This window comes from Rhynchophorus ferrugineus, unplaced genomic scaffold, assembly GCF_030347505.1.
Source record: "Rhynchophorus ferrugineus isolate W39M unplaced genomic scaffold, kcgeb_rfMv2 rfM8, whole genome shotgun sequence".
Classification (NCBI taxonomy): Eukaryota; Metazoa; Arthropoda; class Insecta; order Coleoptera; family Curculionidae; genus Rhynchophorus; species Rhynchophorus ferrugineus.
Window position 1 is genome coordinate 25,296,932 of NW_027472587.1, and position 25,654 is coordinate 25,322,585.

Consider the following 25,654-nt stretch of genomic DNA (forward strand, 5'->3'; position numbering starts at 1 on the left):
TTATTCGGCATCATTACATCAACATATAACTAGAAATTTAATATCGTTCACAATAATATTGATAATCTGATAGTCAATAATGAACCGCGACACGATCACTAATTAATAATATTGAGACAAAGGACAGATAAGTGTTATTAATAATGTGCTACAGATCAGATAAGGATTATCTAATCGAGACTTTTAAGTATGGAAATAAACATATATGTATGTATAAAGATTGCTAGGAAACAGCCTTGGCGAATGTAATATTATTAATAACAAAGATTTTATCTGCAATTAACTTAGTGGTTGATTTTTACAAAATAAAACGTGCGATCATTTTTCTAGTAATATATAGTTATGATCCCTAATGATTTGTTCTCTTATAATAGAATAACAAAAATAATTTCAAAATGATATGTTAATATTGCCAAACCTTGTTTTGATAATATTTTCAATATAAAACCAGAAAAGCATTTGTTATATAACATATTAACAAAATATTATATAGAGTCAATTCAAAATAGCGGTGACATGGGAAACGTCGCAATGTTGCCGCAGCTTCTCTGAGCTTTAGTACATTTAGCCTCTGGCATATAACAAAATTTTAATATAAATCAAATAATTGAACAAATATTCTATTAAATATAATTTATTTTAACATTAAAGTACATCAAATGCATTTATTATCGAAGAACTTAAAACTACAATTAGTTTTACAGCCACAATAATTTATAGGTTAGAGTTGCTTTATTAAATATACATTGAGCTTTTCTCCGCACTATTATCGATGGGGTTCTAGGCACGTTTTTGTATATAGTGGTATCCCCCGAAGGCCTAATCCACTTAACTAACAATTGTATATTTGAGTAATGTATTTTACTTTCATTACAGAGTATATTTGTAAAACATAAAGTAACATAAAAAGCTTAGTTCTTGTTTCTTTCGATGCAATGTATCCTGGAAAAATCATTATGATATTACTACATTTCTCTTTAGTTTGTCCTGTTACTATCTGTATATATCTTTCTTGAAAAAACTACATTTAATCACTGCATCTTCCTTAAACAGCTAGTATTATTTATCTCCTCATATATGTTAACAAAACGTTCATGTATATTCTGAACAATAACTCAATTGCTCATAAAGCTTTTACACTCTATAATATAATTCCCTACAATCAAAAGTATATTATTTGTATACTGACCTGTAGTGATTTCCTCTTTCAACAGCCTGTCTTGGTAATCATCAGCATTGAATCATAAACCAAAGTTCATAAAATGTTATTCAATCACAGTCATTTTCAGAAATACTAGTCAAATCAATCACTTATGGTAGATATGGTGTATTGTGCATAATTGATGGTTCCTCGAAGTCCTTTAAAAGCTGATTTTCAAACTACTGCAAAAACAAGTTATGGTTCATTTTTTCATGGTAGTCACCCTTTGACTTAGAGAAATACTAATTCTGTACCATGAATAATACCATTCCTGTTTCGAGCAAGAAGAACTATATGTCTGCAATGGATAAATGTTATGACTAACAAAACCTAATCAATAGTTATTCCATCGTTTACCTTTTTCCATGAACCTTCGTTGTCTTTACACTATATTTATTATCATTTTGCCATGAGCAACCCAATGTACTATTCTGGAATATTCATGGATCTTTTAAATATATAAATTGATATAATTCTTCCTTTTATTTTGTTTTATGTTCTTAAAAACTGTGTTATTTTAAAAGCAATCTCTGAAAGTTCCATTAAACCCCTTCGTGGGTTATCTTTACACCACTTAAATCCTATATTATCCAACAATGAATGAACGGATGTCCTAAATCTCTCAAATAGCTGTATATCTTTTGGATCTTTGTGGATACTTTCCAGACTGATAATTTTCTCTGAAAACATTGTACTAAATTATGTTTGGATTGAAAACACTACTTTCGGTTTTATACATTTCGTATATTTCATCTCTGAAACATCAAGCTCATCTTGATTCGTCACCTGTTTCGCATAAACACGGTTTCTTTTTATCGAATTTAAGCTTATATTGTTTTTTATTTTTTGAGATATTTTAGTAACCCTGTCCGTACTAATATAAAGTGCAGCTGCAAGGCGCAAAAAATATTTTCAATAAAAACCGCGGCAATTTCAAATTTATCAAAACAAAACGTTAAAACAACGTTTGCCGGTTTATAAACCGTAATTATAATATTTTGAAGAATTTTCAGAAGTTTGGCAAATGGACAACTTTTGCAGGCTCATTCCGTTACATTTTGGAACTTCTCTAACAGCATTCTATCTCTTTTCAAAAGAGAATAAAATGACAAGGATAATATTGTCTGACTCTAAAACGAATTTACAACTTTAGACAGACATATATTGACACTCGTGTCACTGCTCATTTGAATTGACTATATAACATAACTAGGGTTGGGAACTATCGACTGTTTACTAATTGCCCAATTGACTACTTTTTAGTATCGACTGCTTCAGTCACTATTTTTGGTTCGACTAATTTTACTACTTTTTATCAGTGGCAGTCGACTGTTTTTAGTCGCTATTTTCGGCCCGATTACTATTTTTGGTTCTACTAGTTTCATTCGACTGATTTTTAACGTTCTGGCTCTATCGTCCTAGCCGCTACCTTGACAAAAATATGGCGAACTAAGTCTTATATAGATTTATATGTAATATATACTGTTTTATGATTTTTTTTTGGTAGTTCGCTTGTAAATAACAATATATTGTATATTAATAAAATATTTTTGACAGTTTTAGTAATAATAATAGGTAATATTTCGATTACTCTTTACATTATTCTTAAAAAATATTTCCCTTCAATAAGAAATAAAGCATTTACTTTATTTAAAAAAGCTCTAATGGTTATTGTGCGATCATTTTTAATTATGTCATGAATTTTTTTTTATGATTAGATATATGTTTAATTTTTATTTAGTGTTTCTAGTTATTGTAGATGTTTAGTTTTTTGGTTTTGTTTAAGTTGTCTTTTATTGTCTATATTTATTATAGTATATTATTTAAAAATATCAGTTAACATATTAAAGTACGATAAAATATTTGTGGGGTATTATTCCATTCCATAGAAAAATGTCATTCCTTTTTACACATCCACAGAATATTCAAATATAAAAGTAATTCTTCTTCATTTAAAATTCAGTAATTATGTTTTTCCTTTTCTTTCTTAAAGTTAGTACATGAAGGAATATCTACATCTCCGTTTCGCTTATACTACCGTTAGAAAATATAAGCACATATAAAATTAACTGCTCCTAGCAATCATCTCCGTCCTTTTCTCTCCCACAATTTATACAGGAAAGGGTTCGTACATCTTCGTCTGACATCACGAATTAGAAAAAACTGTCGAACCGTGCATTTGACTGAAAATAGTAATTACTACTTTCAGTCGCTAGTTTTTTAACTACCGACTGTTTCAACTATTTTACAACTATCGACTATTTCGACTGTTTTCAGTTGATAGTTCCTATCGCTAAACAAAACAATTACAGTAACAAATGTCTGTATATTGAAACATATTAAAATATATGCAAACTATCACAAGACCTGATACTCACTAACATGTTATTATATAGTTTAATTTGCAATAAGTTTTAACTATGAACTTAGTATTAACACGTTTAAATTAGTTCACTACAGAACTTTGTAACAAAAGTGTATTAACTAGGAATATTTTCAGAACTGTAACAATATAATTTTATTTACTTTTACGTTATAAACATGAACATGGAATATAAAAAAAGTACCGTATCTTAATTAAAATAATAAAGAATATAATTAGACACTTTATATATTACAGCATTGAAATCGCATTAGACTGATGTATTTATAATCATTAAAAGAACTATTGACTTCTCAAAACTTAGGTGTATAAAGTAAATAACCAAAATAATTGATAAAAGATTCAGAGAATAAATTTATAAATTAACATCTACATCTACATTTAATTTAGTATAATTTTCATCTTTTATACTTATTTTTCACCTAAAATACATATGAGAAAGAATAAATTTAATAAAAATCAAACTTATTTGATAAAAATTATTTACCTACGTTTCACCACTATACCATACCACTATTCAATCTTAAAATACAGTAGTTGTCATACTTTTTCCTGTCAGTAAAATTATGTATTTCAAGCATTTAATATTCCGGAATCTCAACATTGCAGTGAGCTCATCTTTAATTTGTCTTAAGTGGCTTTCGTTAGTCTATAGCTCCACATAGAGACTACAAACACACAAATAAGTGAAGAATTAAAATTCTACAAACTATTTTATAATTATAAATATTATTTACAATATTCATTTTAATTCTCACAAAAATTTTAGGCCTGAAATTCTTCTTTATCCTTAACTGTTCTGAACAAAGTCCTGAGAGGTATTGTGGGTGCACCCAAATACTATAGGACTGATTACCTACATCGAGACCTTCAGACACCCACAGTCAATCAAGAAATCAAGAGAATTACAAGGGGGCATGAGGAAAGACTCCATTCTCATACTAATATTGAAGTATTGCAACTTTTGGATAACACCAGAACAGGACACAGACTCAAAAGAAACAAACCATCTGATCTTGTGCAGTGTTGTGTAGTGAGGTGCATATATTAAAAAATTCAGCAGTGACATGTATAAAAATTATTTCACCAGAGACTGAGTTAGGGCCCATGGGTCCTCCCAGTTATATACCTAGATTTAAGTTAGCATAAAGACAAATTGTAGGTTAGACGGAAACGACTAGTAACAATATATTAATTAAATAATTTTAAAAAATCTTTAACCATGACAAATTTCACTCCAGACTTGTGCACCCGAAGCTTCCTTACTTCGTATCAGCGAAAAGATATTTAAGAGTAGGACATTACACCAGCTTTGACCAGCAGTTTAGAGGTATTTAGAAAGACTGAAACAGGAGACACTACACCAGGCCTCCACCGGCAAAGCATTAGCTATCGTAATCCAATTTGGAGAATCAAAAGTGACTGCCTTGTATACGCCAATCAAAGTAACTCTGTGAGCTCCCCAGTATTATCCTAATAGTGTCAGTGTAATGTGAGGACTGCTTAAATGAGAGTCGAATATGATTTTGAGACAATTCTGTACATCATCATTTCATGTTACTATGTTTCTCATGCTAATTAAGATGATCTGAGGACTGTTCCTCCGTTGACAGAAATGAACTTTTGGAGAATTTTCGGAAGACAAACCTAAAATTATAATATTAAAATAAATATCGTATGCTGTCGTATGTCCACAAATAATATATTATATAAGCTTAAGATTATTTTCTATGATTTTTTCGTGTAATTATTGAGTAATAATCTGTCTGTAAATATATAAACATACGACTTATTATATTTTCAACCATCTCTCCTAGAATTTGTATAAATTAATTGCCTATTTCCTGTCCGTATCTTAATCCATCAAGGTTAAACTGGATTAAAACGGTTTTAATATAATAAGTAGTGATAAAGATAATTTATTCGCTATTAAGATCTCACGTTTTTATTTATGAAATGGATTATTACTTTAACGATATAGGCAGCAAAACTTGAAAGAAATTATATCAAAAGTTTAACTTTTCTTTCGATAATTTTCGGATAAGTTTTTAGATAGGGTAGGCTATATGTTGCTTTCTAGTTGATAATTAATAAAATATATTGTTATTCTACTTAATTATCCCAAAGAAACACGAGATAGTACGAAGGTAAGGTGAACAGATCTCGGCCTGACTTAAAGATGGTGCTCCAATCTGAAAAATAATGTTTCTTAGCCAGTTTTTTTTCTGTAACTAGGTTTAGATTTTTTTCTCAAGTGATTACAAATTTACACCCATAGTCAATTCAAAACAACAGTGTACCCATGTGACCTTCCAAAGCGTAGCAATGTTGCCGCAGTGACTCTGAGTTTTAATACATTTTGACTTTGACATATAACAAAATTCTATATCTAAAAAAAATAATGAAACAAAAATGTTATGTATTATATTTTACTTTAACATTATAAAACATATAATGCATATATTATAAAAGAACTTAAAAATATAATTAATTGTACAGCCACAATAATGTATATATTATAGTTGTTTTATTATATTTACATTTAACTTATTTCCACACTAGTATAGATAGAGTTCTAGGTTTTTTTAGGTAGTGGTATCCCCCAAAGGCCTAATCTACCTATTTAACAATTGTATATCTGAGTAATGTATTTTACTTTTATTAGAGTGCAAATTTATCTTTTAAGCTTAGTTCTTGTTTATTTCGTGCAATGTTTCCGTGTAAAGTCATTTTGATATTACTATATTTCTCCTTAGTCTGCTCTGTTACTACCAGTATAAATGTTTTGATAAAACTACATTTAATCACTGCATTCTGCTTAATGTATTTGCCATATCTGCAAAACTGTTAGTAATATTTCTCTCTTCATACATTTTAACCAAACGTTCATGTATATTCTGAACAATAACACATATGCTCATGAACATTTACACTCTATAATATAATTTTCTACAGTTAAAGTATATTAATTATGTACTAACCTTATCTTTCATATCTTTAACTTCTCTTTCATCACCCTGTCTTGGTAATTATCAGCATTGAATCAAAAACCAACATTCACAAAATTCAATTCAATCATTGTCACTTTCAGAATCACTACACAAGTGATTAACTAAGCTTTATATTTCCAATCTATGAAAAAATTTCTGATAATTGCATTTCTCAAATCCTTCAATGTTGAGCCCTCTTATTGAGCCCTTTCAAACCGAAGGTGTTATTGTCGACAATGCTTCTTTCCATAATCCAGATAGTTTTGGTTTGAATATCCTTCTTGTCTTGAATGTCAACTCAATTTGATTAAATATGCAGTGATAGGGAGGAAGACGTGTGTTATGTGGCCATAACGTTCGCCAATCTGATCTACCAGGTACCATAGGTGTATGTATCTTTTCTCAGGCTTATTTCTAATAAAGTAAATAACATAAAATGTAATTAAATATTTTATTTATATTTAGCGAGTAACAATGTGAAATAGTTCATTCTTTAACATGGTCTCCCCTTGTAAATTTATTTTATGTACTTAAAACCATTCCTTAATTGCAGCCTTTGTTGATACACTTGTTGGGATCTCCTCCATCCATGTACTATGATATGGTGCATTGTACTGCAAATCTACTGCAAAAACAAGTTAAGGTTAATTTCTCCATGGTGGTCATCCTTGGACTTAGAGGAAAACACTAGTTCTGCACCAGGAATAAAACCATTCCTGTTTCCAGCATGAAGAAATAAAGAAAGACTAACAAAACCAAATCGATAGTTATTCCAACGTTTACTTTTTTCCATCAACTTTTGTTTTCTTCAGACTATATTTATTATCTCCTTGCCATGAGCGACTCAATGTACCATTATGAAAAATTCATGTCTCATTTAAGTATATAAATTGATATAGTAATTCCTCCTTGAAAATGAAAGAACAAAATTTTCTCTGAAATAATTGTATTAAATTATGTTTCGATTGAAAAAAATCATCAAGCCGATCTTGATTCGTCACCTGTTTCGCATAAAAACGGTTTCTTTTTGGTGAATTTAAGGTTACATTGTTTTTTATTTTTTGAGATATTTTAGTGACCATGCCCCTACTAATAGTCAGTGCAGCTGCAACACGCAAAAAAATATTTTCGATAAAAACCAAACGATTTGGAATTTATTAAAATAAAGCGTTAAAACAACGTTTGCCGATTTATAATCAGTAAATATAATATTTTGGAGAATTTTGCAGACGTTTGACAAACGGAGAACTTTTGCAGGCTCTTTCGGTTATATGTTCGAACACCTCTAACAGCATTCTATCTCTTTTTATATAGAATAAAATGAAAAGGATAATATTGTCTGACGGCAAAACGAATTTACAACTGTTGACAGACATATTATGATCACGTATGTCACTACTGTTTTGAATAGACCATATATACCACAATAAACTTGTCTCCTCTTTCGTTTCATTAACATCATTTAATTAAGGAACAACTTAATTACTCCAATAATTACATTACTTGTGATGAGTTCCTTTCAGACACATTATATATATATATATATATATATATATATATATATATATATATATATATATATATATATATATATATATCCAAGTCCAGTATTATATACCTAATTATTTTATCTATACACATTTAGGTTCCAGTGTATCTACTTTTGATTATACACAAACTGTAAATCTGTATTTTAACAAGTTCTTGTACATTGTAATTAATGGCTTTATCTATTTGTATATTAATCGGCTTCATAAAATTCATAAAATATTCCTTTATTCTTGAAATTATTAAAGAGTTATAGAAAGTTTGGATAAAAATCAACTAAGAATAGTATATTCACGTTTTTCTGTGCTTACATATATAGTTATTTAAATTTTCGAAATTATTTTTTGAATGATTGATTTAATTTTATATCCGGTGAAGAAAAAGAAAAAAAGAAAAATTGTTTAAAGACATATAATAATTGATATTGTTCTAAGTACATAGTATATCATAGTACTAAATGTTGTTACTATGTTTCTGTAAATTTTAATGGTACTGACTTGTGATTAATTCCAGGTTTCATTAATATATGCAAATATTTCTTAATAAAACACTAATCGAATATTTCAGATAATATATACGTTCAGTTGTACATCAATAGTATGAATATTGCATGGAATATTAACACTTGGGAACCCATGGGACATAAGATAAAGTAGAAAGCAATAGATAAATAAAAGACATAGAAAACAAACTAAAAATTAGGTATCTGCAAGGGCGAGATCAAAGAGTGAAATAAATAAACAAAGAATAATGTAGTTTTATTTAAAAGTTTAGGTAAATAAATTATTCCTTTAATCAGCCTTGTGTATTTATATTATCTTCACTATATATACTTTTATATTTTTAGTGATGTTAATGAATGCAATAACATATAAATTTATTTATTAAACATTCATTTAATGATTGTAAATGCATTCCTCTAATATACATTTTTAAATTGTAAAAAACAAATTACCTAATTATGTTCGTTACTGTTTGAATATAAATGCCAAAGTCAAATATCAATTTCAAAATTATTTTATTCATATATTATCTGTTTTAACATACATGTGTTTCTTCCGTTATTATTACATATTTATGTTTATAAAATAAAATTAAAAAAATGTCGTGTATACTTATATTTGATGCTCTAAAGTTGTTACAGTTTTGAATATCCCTTTGAATCCTCCCTATGATACCTTCTGATACCGTTCAGTAGCGTAGTAACTTACACTTATTAATACTTCATTAATCCCTTTTAAATTATTCCCTTTACTCTTTTATGAGATTAGTACGATTTAATGTTCTGCTTTATCCACCTTTAATTATATACAAATAGTCTCTCTGTATTTGTCATGTTCTCTGTATCAATAGGTTGTCATATATTGCAATTGTTAATCATTATAATCACCAAATAGCATATATATTGGAGACAACTTAAAAAACACTAAATCACTTTTTTAAATAACAATACTCACCCGCATGTGGCTCAAGAGGTTAAAACTTATCTTGAAACGTTAAAATGAGATACCGTATCCCACTTGCCTTTTATTTCATCGAATTCTCTTCTATTTATTTCTATTTATTCTATTTTTATTTAGGTCAATGGCACACAATCTACCGGAGGTTTTGTTATTTTGGGTATATGAAAAATGAATTCAGTCTTGCATCGCATTGCATCGCCAAGAGCACTCAGCTCTCATTTTATCCAAAAGAAAATGATAGATGATGATAAACAGTATTGTATCCATATGTTTTTTAGTTAGCCCGGACCCTCAAAACATGCGTGTATAAATTAGACAGCTGTCGGGTCATTAGTTTGTGAATTATAGCATTTTAAATGAAGCGACTTTTGTTATAGTGAAAAATGGATAAAAAGGAATTTTGCGTGTTGATAAAATATTGCTTTTTGAAGGGAAAAAATACAGTTGAAACAAAAACTTGGCTTTGATGCCGAGTTTCCGGACACTGCCCCAGTAAAATCAACTATCAGGGATTGGTATGCTAAATTTAGACGTAGTGAAATGAGCACCGAAGACGGTGATAGCCGTAGACGCCCAAAAGAGGTTGTTACCGAGGAAAACATTTTAAAAATCCACAAAATGATTTTGAATGATCGTAAATTTAAATTTAATGAACAGCAGACACTCTAAAGATATCAACTGAATGAGTACATCATATTATTCATGAACATTTAGGTATGACAAAACTATGTGCAAAGTGGGTGCCACGCGAGCTCACTTTAGACCAAAAACTCCGAAGAGTTGATGATTCGGAGCAGTGTTTGAAGATGATCAAACATAATAAACCCGAGTTTTTGCATAAATACGTGACAATGGATGAAACATGGCTCCATCATTTTACTCCGAAGTCCAATCAACAGTCATCCGAGTGAACTGCACACGATGAACCTGCTCCAAAGTGTGGGAAAATGCAACACTCGACTGGCAAGGTTATGGCGTCTGTATTTTGGGATGCGCATGGGATAATTTTCGTTGACTAATTTGAAAAAGGAAAGACCATCAACAACGACTATTACATAGCGTTATTGGACCGTTTGAAGGACGAAATCGCCGAAAAATGTCCGCATTTGAAGGAAAAGGAAGTGCTGCTTCACCAAGACAATGAACCGTGTCACAAGTCAGTGGAAACGATGGCAAAAATCCATGAATTGGGCTTCCAATTGCTTCCTCATCTATCGTATTCTCCAGATCTGCCCCCAGTGACTATTTTCTGTTCTCAGATCTCAAAAGAATGCTCGCTGGGAAGAAATTTTCGTCGAATGATGTGACCGCCGAAACTGAGGCATATTTTGAAGCAAATCGTACTAGAAAAATGGTATCGAAAATTTGGAGGGTCGCTATAATCAGTTTATCAGGCTTGAAGGGAATTATATTGAAAAAAAAACTAATTTTGCCAAAAAATGTGTTTTACTATGGTAGGCCAGGGACTTTTCAACTGACCTGTTAATAATCAAATGTTTTCAAACAAAATGCTCATGTCAATTTTAAATCAATAACGAATTAAAATCAAGTCGAATTTTCGCGTCCTCTATATAATAGACGCACGGAAGCATAATATTTATCATAAACAATTATCAATTTAAAAATCGACGCAAAAAATCTAGATAACTACATCGATAAAATGAATAAAATACACAAGCACTTATCGCTTCCATTCGTATCTTCCAATCAAGCATATCTGAAACGCCAACTTTAGACTCCCCACAAATATATTGCGTCTAAATTCACTAAGTGGTCTTGCAATTAATAGAGCAAATATTTACTTTATATTTCAAACGTTTTGACGAAATGATAAATAGCACCGTGTAGCAATATCGATCTGTTTTTGCTTTATCATTTAAAATATTTATAAATTTCACAAATCATTATTTTGGTTTATTTATAATTTTAGGTTCTACGTAATTATGTATAGTCCATTCATTAATTATTGAATTCACGTCATTTAAATTTATGAAGTCAATTGAACCTTGAGTTTTATTTCATTTTGGCTTTGAGCTATAACAAAATTCTATTCTGAATAATATAATAAAACAAAAATGATATTATAAAATGTAATTTAGTTTATATATTATCGAAGGACTTAAACTACACTTAATTATAGAGCGACAACAGTTTGTAGTTTAAAGTTATTTTGTTATATATACATTGAACTCTTTTCCAAACCACCTATGGAGGTAAAGTTATAGGCGCGCCCTGGAGACCAAATACAATTATCAATTTTATATCCAAGTAAAGTATTTTATTTCCATTAGAGGTTTAGTTATTACTTCCTTTGTTGCAGTGCTTCCATCCCACATTTCCATGTCCACTCTTTCTGATAAGAGTAAATGTTTCCTTGTTTTCTTCGGTTGCTACCTATGCATATTTTTGTTGCATATTCTACATTGATATATTGATATATTCTGATTTAAGCACTGTATCACCCCTAATGCATCTGTAAAAGAGTTAATATTCATTCTCCCCTCCTACATCCCAATAAAATTATGAACATTTGCTATTATATTTATTTATATATATTTATTAATTTATTATTAATGTGTATGTAAACAAGTGGTGTTTTTAAAGTAATACAAAACGATGCGATGAATATGAGAAAGAAATTTAGATGTGAATATTTTCTATGAAAACGATATATTATGTAATATTATTTGTTAAATAACAACAAGTTATTTATCCCAGTTCTTTAAAATGAATGATTTTCATAATTTATTAGATTTCTGTGTATTTAAAATTACTGATACACGAACAGAATATGTTAGGAGACAGACCAGGGAAGATAGGTTTTTCACATTTAAAGTACTATTGTGACGAAATTAACTACATTTAAGTAATGAATATAAGTGGCCATAAAGAAGATGGTGGATGTTGATAAATAATAACATTATTTTGAAGAAAATTTTGAAAAATATTTTTTCAATATTAAGATATTGAGTTCATTAATCGCTGATCACATACAATATATACAAATTCACAACTACTACCTACTATATCTATATCTTCACTACATAGTATAAAACAAAGTCGAATTTTCTGTCCCTATATCCCTATGTGCGCTTAAATCTTTAAAACTACGCAACGGATTTTGATGCGGTTTTTTTCAATAGATAGAGTGATTCAATAGGAAGGTTTATATGTATAATACATACTTAATATGCTAAGGCAACATTGCTAATTTTAGAGGTTTCTAACGTGATGTCGTAAATTAGCCTATTTTTTAGGCTTATTTAGCAATTAGCAAAAACGCTGCCTAACCCTACGAGTTAGATCAAATTAATGTACTACAGTATTGTACACCATAAAAAGGTCTACAAAAAAGTCCGCGATGGTATATGTTTATCTTTTAGGGATAACCCACATTAACCATTTTTATTGTTTACTTTTTACGTGAGAAAATGGTTTATTTACGAAGCTATTTTAAGCAATACGGCATTAATCCTTATCGAATTAAGTACCTTAAATACAGTGTGCAATTAATATAGATCAATATGGTTCCTTACAGCATGTAAATTAAACAAATATTTTCGGAGATATTACAAATTTAAAATTTGCGTTTAAAAATGTATAATGTAATAAAAATTGTATGAATTTGGATATTCCAAAGATAGCAGGAAATCTTCATAGTAAGTATAGGGGAAGAGGAATTATTTTATTCCAAATTTAATGCCTGCAGGCCAAGGGCAGTAATGAATGAACCAAAAATACTGGATCGATTTTAATCATGTTTTCATTGAGTGACATAGGCATATATATTTTATGCCCGTGCAAAGTCGGAGCGGGCCGCTATGTTTTTATATACAACGTTCATATTTTTTCTGTAGTGTACTTAATTTAGTATCAGCATTGCACCCGTGCGAAGCTGGGGCGGGTCGCTAGTAATCTTATATCTTAAAATTGCATTAACAATAGTTTATTGATAGTGTCTATTATTATCCATCAATAATCTAAATAGTTCAATAGTAAAATTCTACAATGTTTACCTTTGTTTCAGAAATTCCGGAGCCCATATATCTAATTGCGAAACCATACAGCAACAAGTACACGTATTTCACCCAATGCACCGTAACCTGGGGAAATAAAACCGACACCATTTGCATGATTGTGAAGATGATTCTGTTTTATGTGCTGCCCCTTCTTCTGATGTCCATTGCCTATATACAAATCATCCGAGTCTTGTGGAGATCTGGTCATGCACCACAACAAAGCATCAGTAAGTAATTATAATAACAAAATTTAATTAATTACAACATATATATTCAAAAAACTTACGAATCGTCGGTAATTCTTTCTGGTTTCGTCGCTAAAGAAAACAGGTTATTTGTAATGGATTATTAAAATGTATTTATTCAAGGTATTGGCTACTTGATTCTATACATTTTGTCCATTTCTTAAGCAATTTACGGATGCTATTCCAAAAGAATTTTTTTCCTTTGAGCTAAACCATTAATCGAATTATTTTTAATTTCTGCCAAATCGATGAAATGCTGCTCTGCAAGCGCATAGGTTGTAGTCGGATGGAGCCAGGTCTGGAGAGTTCGGATGTTATAATAATAATTTCCATTCATGTGGTTTCAAGGCATTTTTGGGTGGTTTTACTGTATGAGATGATGCGCTGTCGTACTGTAAAATAGCTTTATCATGTCTTTCGGCGAATTATGGACGTTTTTGGACAAATTCACAGTTCAAATTGATTATTTGCTTTCGGGAACGATGAATATTAACTTACGACATCGACCTGGTCCTATCTAACACAAAACATGGTCTTCGAGTTGGCGACCAAAGTGATTTCTCCTTGCAGTTAATGGGCCAGCTTCAGCAGGTGATAACCACGATTCTTTTCGTATAGAATTTTCAAAATAAATCAATTTTCATCGTTTAAATAATCACTTGTTACTGTTCGATATTCGGCAGAAATGACGTTCACAAATTGCAACTCGAGTAGCATTCAACTTTTGACAACTCTAACAACATTCGTTGTTTTTGACTTTGTGTTGAATTTTCAACCAATAACCCCTGTATATTCCGTGTTTTCAAATATTTTTGGTCTACCTGTACGTGATTTGTGTTCAACGTTAAAATCGCCACATTTGAAATGTCGAAACCACGTTTTGCATGTCCTTATGGTTGCAGTACACCCACCGTAGGTCTTTACCAACGAACGACTACTTTTCGCGGATTTCTTTTAATGAAATAAGAATACGTTCTCAGAGGAAAAACTCGATATTTTCAACAAATTGCAAATCTATAAAGGTATTATTTTGCCAGAACATAATTTAAGTTTTGATGTTAACGTCAGTAGAATAAAATGACAAATGAAGATGAATAATACAAATCAGATCATCACTTTGCATACTTATGACTAGTGAAATCTGTTACAAAAACCAGAATACATAACTACACCTAATTACGTAAAGGTAGGGCACCCGATATTATTCGGCGAAAAAATAATATCAGGCCTATAAAATATTTTTCAAGGATTTACAACAAATGGTGTTACTGTCTATTAAATCGTATCGGTTATATTTGCAACCAACTTCACACTAAAGCCTCACTATTAGACTTTTCAGAATGTGTTATTTCATCGAAGCTATTTTTACATCATACATTAGTACCATCTTAATTTGCAAATTAATTAATTATTACTTTTATGTTGTACTCATCAGTTATCCAGTAGTTGTATTGCTTCCACGTTGCTGTGAAGGCGGAATCATGGATTACTTCGTATATCCATATGATTTCGAGGTCATGGTGCAGCTCTTCATTGATTTCCTAGCGATTAACATTGATAGTTAATTGTAGTACTTTGTTCCAGATATGTTAGAGTACTAAATGGTTTGATGTTTTAGTGCAAGCCCATATTGGCACCCTATAGGTATAAATAGGCTTTGATTTTAGATCAAATTGAGTGTGTCTTTCGAGTAACCAATATAGTTGCTTGACAGAGTCCAGTATGCTCTGCATTTTGTCCAACATGATATTTCCATTTTAACCTACCATCCAGATATATTCCGAGGTATTTAGCGAATTCTGATTGAGGAATCAAGCATCCGTCCAGTGATATAATTATATTTTTAATATTTCTCTGCAACGAAAAATTAACATGGACAGATTTGAAGCTATTAAGACGTATTTTCCACTCTCTAGTCCATTTGTAGATCATGTTGACCGCTACAGCCTTGGACACAGGTCCTCCACATGGTATATTGTCGAGTGGTGATTTCGAAATCTAAACTAGATATCTGATATTTCTCTAAATGGTTTAATAGTTACATCGTTAATACGTCTTAAGAGCAGTTTCTAACAGCAATATCGCAGGTAGCAGCGAAGTAAGCCTGTAAGATCCACTTTGTTCTGCCGATTTGTCAGATTTTTTAGGCATAATTATTAGAGTAACCTTAAGACATTCAATTCGTTCAATAATGATTCTTTTTAGGATTGAGGTTATTGTCAATTTCTATGGCAACTTCCATTGAAAAATCAGATTTACAGCTACATCGGGCTGATAAACGGATTATTAACTATTAACATATAATATTATTATATTATATATAATGATATAATATTATTAAACTATTATATTAATTTTTATCTATTGTAGATGCTATATTATTCAGTTGAAATATGTAAGTTAAATGCTCTGTGAATAATTCACCTTTTCCATCGCGTTCTAGTTGCGTCGAACCTATTTATCTCGGTTTTTTTTATTAGGCGGTATTCTAAGAATTGGTCTTTTAAATCTCCTAGTTGCTTTCCATAATGTTCTATAAAATCATTGAAAGCTGTGGGAATCGTATGGCAACCATGCATCAATTTCAAAATGTGAATTCTAGTTTCGATGTTTGGAAAGTGGCAATTTTGACACCGAAGACGAAGAGCATCCTAGACAGTCCAAAAATATGGAGACAAGGATTTGACGAGGTTATTCGATAAAAGCATCATTGACGATAACTATCGTCTTGAATGAATAATTGACTGAAAAGGAGCAAAGATACAACAATGTTATTCTTCAGATTGACAACATACATTAAACATTCAGGCGAAAATATAAATTAAAATGGGAACTGCTACAGCATTCTCTGCTTGTTCCGACATATAGATGGTGACTTCTCCGAGCACCATTTCACGTCTTATGAAGACACTGAAAAACGGGTTGATTCGTGAATAGCATCAAATGATTCATCGTTCTTTCGAGATAGAATCTGTAAATTGTCTGAAAGATGGAAAAAATTAGCGGCTATCGACAGACCATTCTTTGGAATAAACAAGAAACAAGAAACGAAGAAGTTCAAAACAAGAAAAACCTTTAATACTAATGCATATGCTGAATAGATCACTCATATTAGATCTATCACTTAAAATCACGAGAATAATCAATTTTAGAAATTAAAATTGCAGGTTATCTAATCCAACCTCTTTATATACTCTTAGAGATATTTCGTGGTTATTGTTATATTATCACAAATCATCTATGTTTGGACCTCTACAGTTAACGGCATAATCATAGTATATCTCGATCTTTGATATATCGAGTTTTATAGATCAGCATCACTTATTAATAATACTTTAGATAGTCGTATATGTAATACATGTAATATACGATATCATTCAACTTAAAACGATCGAAGACATCTGCGTAGCCGTGAAATCTGAACTGCTCAGTTGTTTTTGATGTTTTTATTATAAAACCTTAGTTTATTTGAAATTTGCAAAAATTCAAGATAGGTTCAAAGGGCTCCTGTTTTATAGACTTTGAAATTAGTTTATATTTTAATACTTGTATAATATTCGAAACACGTGAAATCCTTTGTATAATAATATTTCTTCATGCCTTTATAATACTACCTATAAGATTTTATATTTTCTATAATTTTTTCTTTGCCAACATACAAAAATAATTATTTCAGTTTAGGGATTATACTAATATGAAGATCTAAAATGTAGGATTCCTAGAATATGTATCATATATTTTTAATTTTACTATTTATTTTACATGTTTGTTGTCATTTTAAAAATACAAAAATGATCAACGAAAAAAATTTACAGAAATGAGTCACAGGCTAGCAACTCCTTGTATAAGGGAACTAAAACCCATCTTATTCGACTTGTTACAAAACTTTTTAGTTTTAAGCTACAATATGTCTTCACTGAATTTATTACCAGAGCTATGTGAGTTCTAGCCATCTAGAGCCTATCTATTACAAAATTCCATTATAGTTAAAGGTATTTGATTCAGAAAAATTAACCTTTTTTTTAATGGAAATAAATAAGAAAATAATTCATTTAATTTTTCCCCCTATTTAGTTTTTCCTTGTTAAGTTATTTGATATGTCTGAGTTTATTCTATTGTTGCCTATATACATTTTTCTTCACAAAATTAGATTTAATTACTACATTTCCTCTAATGCATTTGCCATATCTGAAAAACTGAATGTTGTAACAGGTTAATTGAAAAGTCCCCGGCGTACCATAGTAAAACACATTTTTTTTTGCAAAATTAGTTTTTTACTCAACACAATTCCTTTCAAGATACAATGATTACAGCTACCCTCCAACTTTCCGATACCATTTTTGTAGTACGATTTGTCCTTTGCTTCAAAATAGACCTCAGTTTCGGCATCACCTCTTTATTCGACGAAAATTTCTTTCAAGCGAGCATTCTTTTAAGATCTGAAAACAGGAAATAGTCGCTGGACGCCAGATCTGGAGAATACGGATTTTTGCCATTGTCTTGGTGAAGCAGCATTTTCTTTTTATTCAAATGCGGCCGGTTTTTGGCGATTTCGTCCTTCAAACGGTCCAATAACGCTATGTAATAGTCGCTGTTGATGTTTCTTTCCTTTTTTAAGTTAATCAATGAAAATTATTCCATGTCCATCACAAAATACAGACGCTATAACCTTGTCAGCTGACTGTTGCGTTTTCACACGCTTTGGAGCGGTTTCATCGGGTGCAGTCCACTCGGATGACCGTCGATTGGACTTCGGAGTGAAATGATGGAGCCATGTTCCATCCATTGTCATATATCGACACAAAAACTCAGGTTTATTACGTTTGATTATCTTCAAACACTGGTCCGAATCATCAACTTGTCAAAAGTCAAAAGTGAGCTCGCGCGGCACCCACGCTATTGCTCAGAGCTTTCTCATACCCAAATATTCGTGAATGATATGATGAACAGGTTCAGTTGATATCTTTATAGTGTCTGCTATTTCATTCAATTTTAATTTACGGTCATTCAAAATTATTTTGTCGATTTTTTTAATGTTTTCGTCGGTAACAACCTCTTTTGGGCGTCCACTGCGTTCACCGACTAGCATACCAACCCTTGATGGTTGATTTTTCTGTGGCAGTGTCCGCAAACTCGGCATCAAGCCAAGTGTTTGCTTCAACTGTATTTTTTTCCCTTCAAAAAGTAATATTTTACCAACACGCGAAATTCTTTTTTATCAATTTTCACACAAAATGCTATAATTCACAAACTAATGATCCGACAGCTATCAAATTTATACACACATCTTTTGAGGGTTAGGACTAACTAAAAAACATATGAATTTATTTACAGTAGCGCCATCTATGTGTCAGGACGGGGACTTTTCAATTGACCTCTTATATACTGTAATGCTCATGTATATTTTAAACAATTACACAAATATCTATACACATAAAGATTTTACACTCTACAAAATGATTTTCCATAGTTATCCTATATTAATTATATACCCATATTTAGTTGTTTCAGGACTTGGTAATTATCAGCACTGGGCTACAAACAAAGCCACAATAAAGAAGTTTCATCCAGTCTCTTTCACTATCAACATCAATACAAAACTGTCATTGTCATTTACAAAACAGTTAAATTCCAACGTATCGAGCACTTGTTAATGATTCCATTATATGTAATAGTACATAAAGGGATGACTTACAGCATGTCAAAGAGATCAAAGTTTTCTATGGATACTTCCCAGACTAACAGTTCTTTCTAAAACGACTGTGTTAAATAATATTTATACGCAAAAAAATACTCTAAAAATATTTCCAATAAAACTACATCACCTTAATATTTAATAGTATTAATACTTGCTTCTCTAATGCATTTTACTAAAAAGTAAAAAGCAAAGTAACTAATTAAAGACGCTATCAGTTTCTACCTCTAGTTATCATATAGTTTAAACCACATAAATGTATGAAAACAGACACCAAAAGAATTTTGAAGAACTAGTTATAACCTCTGATTATAGTCATTAATATTTTAAATAATTTTGCGGGCATATGACAACGATGTCGACCAGTACCAACACAAATCAAATTTTATAGACCGATTCAGTTACATGTTCGAAACGATCAAACTTTTTGCTGTCTCTTTTTAACCAGAGTAATGTTAATTAATAAAATGGGAATGAAAAATCCGCTCCTGGTGTAAAACGAAATTTAGGTTTTTACAAACTGAATTTAACAATACACTCGATATAATTGATGCCGTGCATTAGCTCTTTTATTGGAAAGATAATATAGAAGATATTTATATTTCATAGAAAATTAATTCAAGAATGAAACAGTTTTAATGTATTTTCTCCATACAATACGTAGGCAGCGGATGGTCTGGTACATATAAAATAAAAGTGAAAAAATAACAATTTATTTCGTTGTTTCGGTCCAAAATATACTACCGAATAATTTTCCCAAATGTTGCCAACCAAGATACGTTTGAAATACAATCCAGTTTTAAAAAGGTAGACTTTATATTTGGACTATAAAAAAGCCGTTTCCAATTTTACCGGCGAGATACGACACAGCCATAACGCCCACAACATCTTCTTGACCTTTTCTAGTAATAGTTGAGAGATCGAAGCCCTTGAAAAATTGATTTGGTCTGTCGGAATAACACGATTCGTACAAGAGAAATGTAATATTTCACATACCTAGCGATAGTCGGGGCTGACAGATTAACCAACGATTTAAGGAGCAACATAAGGTATTTCGTGTTAATGTCGTCAATATATAAAAAATGAAAATGACATTGAAAAATACAGAGTGAAATTAATTTCCATAAATAAACAAACGATAAATATTCTTGGATACAAAATATCTTACTATTAAAGAGCAACTGCATTATACACAGGGAATGTGTATGGAATACACAGTATACACACACAATATTTATTTATTAATATGGCGTTGAGCCACCACTTACTTTTAAAACAAATACAATTCTGCTCGGAATAAATTCGTAGCACATCTGAATAGTTTAAGTGGAATGTTATCCCATTCTAATACCAAAGGTTTCGCCAATTTTTTTAAATAAGTTGAAGATAGAAATTCACTACTGACCCTTTGCTCTAAAACCCCTTATAAAGCTTCAATTATGTTGAGGTCTGGCGATTGTGCTGACCAGGAAAGATATATGTTTACGTTCTGATGCTCCCTAAACCAGGGCTGAAACATTTTGGCTGTTTTTATATCATTGTAGTCAAAAGTAATACATTACATACATATAGTATTACATATTTTATGGAAAATATTCTATAATAGAATATATTTTGTATTTAATTAGAAATAAGGCATCAAGTTCGATGTTACATTATTTAATATATATGGTTTCATCTATCTTCAACAAGGTAATGTTGGCAAATCATTGTTGACCTCCTGTGAAGACCAAAACGTTATATTTCAATCACTGATATCCAAACATGGCAAGTTACTTATATCATTATCAGAAACGTCAGCACAACGTTGCTATAGTCGGTCCATTAAATTAATAAACTCAGGTCATCTAAATTGATAGCGTCAAAACATGAACAACATCATGCTGCTAAATCAACTCTTCTTCACTTTTTTTTAGTTCGTTTTAGTTTAGAGTTTTAGTTCACTTTGTTGACATATAACAAAATTGTAATCAAAATAAAACAAATAATCAAAAATTCTGTTATCAAATATAATTTATTTCAACATTATAGTACATCTAATGCATATATTATCGACCTAACTACAAATAATTACACAGTTGTAATAGTTTTTAGGTTATGTTTGATTATATTTACATTGTACTATTTTCCATAACACCTATGAATTAGTTTTCTAAGCGTATTTTTGATGCAGTTGTAACCCCTGGAGGCCTAATACACTTAATTAACAAATGTATATCCCAGTAATGAATGTTAAATTCATTAGAATGAATATTTATCTTTTTACGCCTATTTATGGTTCCCTTTCATCTCGTTTTCCCTTGTCAAGTCATTTTGATAACACCCTATTTCTGATTAGTTTCTTCTACTACTACCTGATTTTAGGAAAATATATACATTTTCCTTCATAAGATTCATAAAATAATATTTAATAACTCCATTATCACTAATTCATTTGCCATATCGGCAAAATAGTTAGCATTAATATTCTCCTCATAAATTCTAACTGAATGCCCATATATTTTCTGAGCAATTAATTACAAACCTATGCAAACAAATCTTTCACACTCTACAATATGATTTTCTGTATTTATCCTATATTAATTATATGTTCATATTTAGTTGTTTCCGCTCTTATAAGGATGTTTTGAAAATTGTCAGCACTGGGCCATAAGCCCACAATTGACACATTCAGTCATTGTCACTTTTGCTATTAGAATTACTGTTTAAATCAATTACCAAATTGTCAATTTCTTATATATCGAACCCTGCACAATTCTACCATTTTTTAATTCCTTCTTATGTCTGTCTGATTAAGTTTATCCGAAAAGAAACTATCATTGTAGATAATTCTTCTTTCTACAGTGTATCTCTCTTCAGGCTTGTTTATAAGGAAAGAATATTCAGCGAGTAACCAAACACTGACTCAGCTCCATAAATAAAGCCACCTGTTTCCACCATTTCCAATACTAAATCTGCAATGAATTATTAAAAAATATTATGAGTTTAGGGTTGTTTTAAAATCTAATTTAAAATAATCAAACATCTTAAAAATATAAAAATAGAGATCAAAATAAATGATATATTACTACTTACTCAATAATAAGTCACAGGTCTAAGGAAAAGCCAGAGGCAAACACGCTAGATACGCTGTTACCAAGAGCCGGCAGGAACCACGTTTGGTGGCATTTATGTATGCCCCAGATAGTTAATAAACCACACATAATGGATGTATATAGCCAATAAACATCATATAATGGATAATAACGATAATAGCGATAATTGATAGTAATGATAAACTGTGCTTGGATAAAGTATGACACACAGTACGAAGGAAACATAACACTAACATGAATATATAAAAAATATATCATAAACATTATTGTTATGGACATTACTCAAAACCTAATAAATCGTTATTTCAACGTTTACCTTTGAGCATTAACTTTTGTTGTCTTTACACTCTTTATTAGCGTTTTGCCAAGAGTGGAGTGTTGAATAAGTTAGGATATACTGTTTAAATATGTTTATATCGAAAAAACTACTCACTACTTTAATACAAGTCATAAATTTGATGTGGAATAGCGCTAACATCGAAGTGATCTTTAATCGTCACCGGCTTTGTATTGTGCCGCTTTTTGTATTCGCTCGCTCTAAAAGCTTATATTAATATTAAATGCAGCTGCTACATGCAAAAAACATTTCCAACAACTTGCCTTACCTTTCAAATGCATTTTACTAGCAATAGGAGGCCCCATTATCTTGTTCCTGTTCGAAATAACTGATTAGGAGACACAATAAATTAATAACACTGACTATATCTTGCACTTGGTATTTTCAATTAGAGTAACCACAAATATTAGACACCAGTTTTTATTAATTATTAAAACAAGTGTCAACAGTTTCTATGATTATAACCTCTGATTATTATTATTAGTATTTTGAATAATTGAAATACAAATCACATTTTATAGACTGAATCTGTTACATGTTCCGACGCATCAAGCAGCATTATATCTCTTTTACCTAGAGCAATGCTAATTAATAAAATGGTAAATGAAAATCTACTGCTAGTTTAATACAAATGTTGTTAAGTTTTTACAAACTGAATTTGTCTATTGAAGTTCTAAGATACACATTCCAAGCTGTCTCGCCGTTCAAGTCTCTAAAAATATATATATTCAAAAAACATATCTCCAACCGAACCTCAGTTTTATCTCAATAAACGTCTTAATTTAGAAAATCCACTAAAAATGTGTTTTGCGGCGCCAGATTTATTATTTAATCATTTCTAAGATACCTTTTTTATTAGATTGAAAATATGGGCTGCTGATAGCTTAGGCTGAACAGTTATGGACAGCATATGGTAATATGAAATTCCAGCTATTTTTGTTTAAAATTTGGCTGCAATAATTTGGAAATGGATTATTCCAAAACATTTAGATAGACACAATATTTTAAGAGCACCGAGAAAGAATCATTATCCATCATTACATCGGTTGTTGTAAAATAGAAGGGCAGGAAAAATAATTTCGATTTTTATTAATAGATGGATTTGAAATCCTACATATCTAAAAATTATTCATTAACACCAAACTATAACGCATTTGAAAGGTAACAGTCCATAGAATATTCCAGATATGAAATACGTAACCCCGTTTACTCAATCAAAAGTTATTACGTTTTAAAAGTAAAATTAGTGAAGGTCATTTTTGTCATATCTCTTATTTTTGAAAAGAGAAAAATAGAACGCCACTGTCAAGATCCGTTTGTACATTTTCATTACAATAATATCGATAACATATCACAGTATCACAGTTAAACATATCGTAGTATATCATGATGTCCCCGAATATTGACGTAAGCACAGATACTGAAGGAAGCTCGATACTTCAGTTCCACATGAATTAAAAATGGAATCAAATCAAAACATTTTTAATCATTATAAGTGATAAAATGTAGGTCCCATATGACTATGATTTGCAAAAGAGATAGTAATCGAGGTAGTTGAAGCCCGAGTAATATCTTCAGAAGTAATTGAAAAGCAAGCCTTGGAAGGCAAGGAATGCCAAGGAAGGTAATGCTAAGTATTTTATAGAATTGAAAAGGAAGGCAGGATGAGCCTTAGTCCACCACTTTTTAGAATACCACGGATATAGGATGGGAAGACATCATCTATAAATCATATGTTATGCTGACGATGAAACATTATTTCCAGACATAGAAGACGTATTACAGTGGCTACTACAGGCTTTTAAGAAAGAGGCTGAAAATGTCAACATGGAAATATCGAACTCTAAAAGGCATGTTAATTTTCAGAGAACCGCGCAGATGCAAACTGAAAACATACAACCAATTAATAGAACGAGCTACATGGAAATATCAATATCACCTTATGGAGGTCTCAAGAACAGTGAGTGAGAATCCAAATTAATGAGTCAGTTAGAATAGCGGATGTTTTAAAAACAACCATTTGGGTAAATAAATACATGTTAACTGCAACCAAAGTAAGAATTTATAAGACCTTTGTAAGGCCAGTCATGACATACAGTTGAAGCACGAGCGAACACAGCCGAAATAAAAGGTATGGCAAGCTACTATAAAATAAGAGTATTAAGAACAATAACGGGAAATACATTAAGATACCTAAGTACGAATAGAAATATGCGATAGAGATGCAACACGGAAAACATATCACGTGCACGAAGAAGATTCTGGAACGAACACATCTCTAGGATTGAAGACAACAGAGTGATGAAAATAGCTAGTGATGGAAAACCATTAGTCAAACGACCACCATGATAACCCACAAAGTGGTGCAAGAACAAACTACTTTAATAAAGAAAAGAATAAATAAAGAGTTTAATAAAGAAAAAGTTAAAGTATTGGATAACATACGGATCATCTGCTGTTAAAAATCTCAATGAGGTCCAGTTAGAGGAAGTGCAGCGGTTTAAATATTTGTGATCAGTAATACAGCAGAAGAAAGGCGAATCTACCTTAAAGGAAAAGGACCGCCGAAATAATAAGTTTGATTCTCTAAGATGGTACCTCTGATAAAGAAGAAATATTACAAGAAAGGTTAAACTCAGTCATTCAGCCAAGTCGTTCGTCCACATACCCAGATACTT

The 25,654-nt window shown here is 30.8% G+C and overlaps 1 protein-coding gene across 1 annotated transcript in view; it reads left to right on the forward strand.

The window, feature by feature from the left end:
* Positions 1–25,654, forward strand: part of LOC143200605 (orexin/Hypocretin receptor type 1) — a 1,081,956-nt gene that overhangs the window by 897,551 nt on the left and 158,751 nt on the right. Inside the window, exon 5 of the mRNA XM_076411106.1 lies at positions 13,613–13,831. Within this exon, the coding sequence (XP_076267221.1) occupies positions 13,613–13,831 (219 nt within the window). The remainder of the gene's footprint in view (positions 1–13,612; positions 13,832–25,654) is intronic.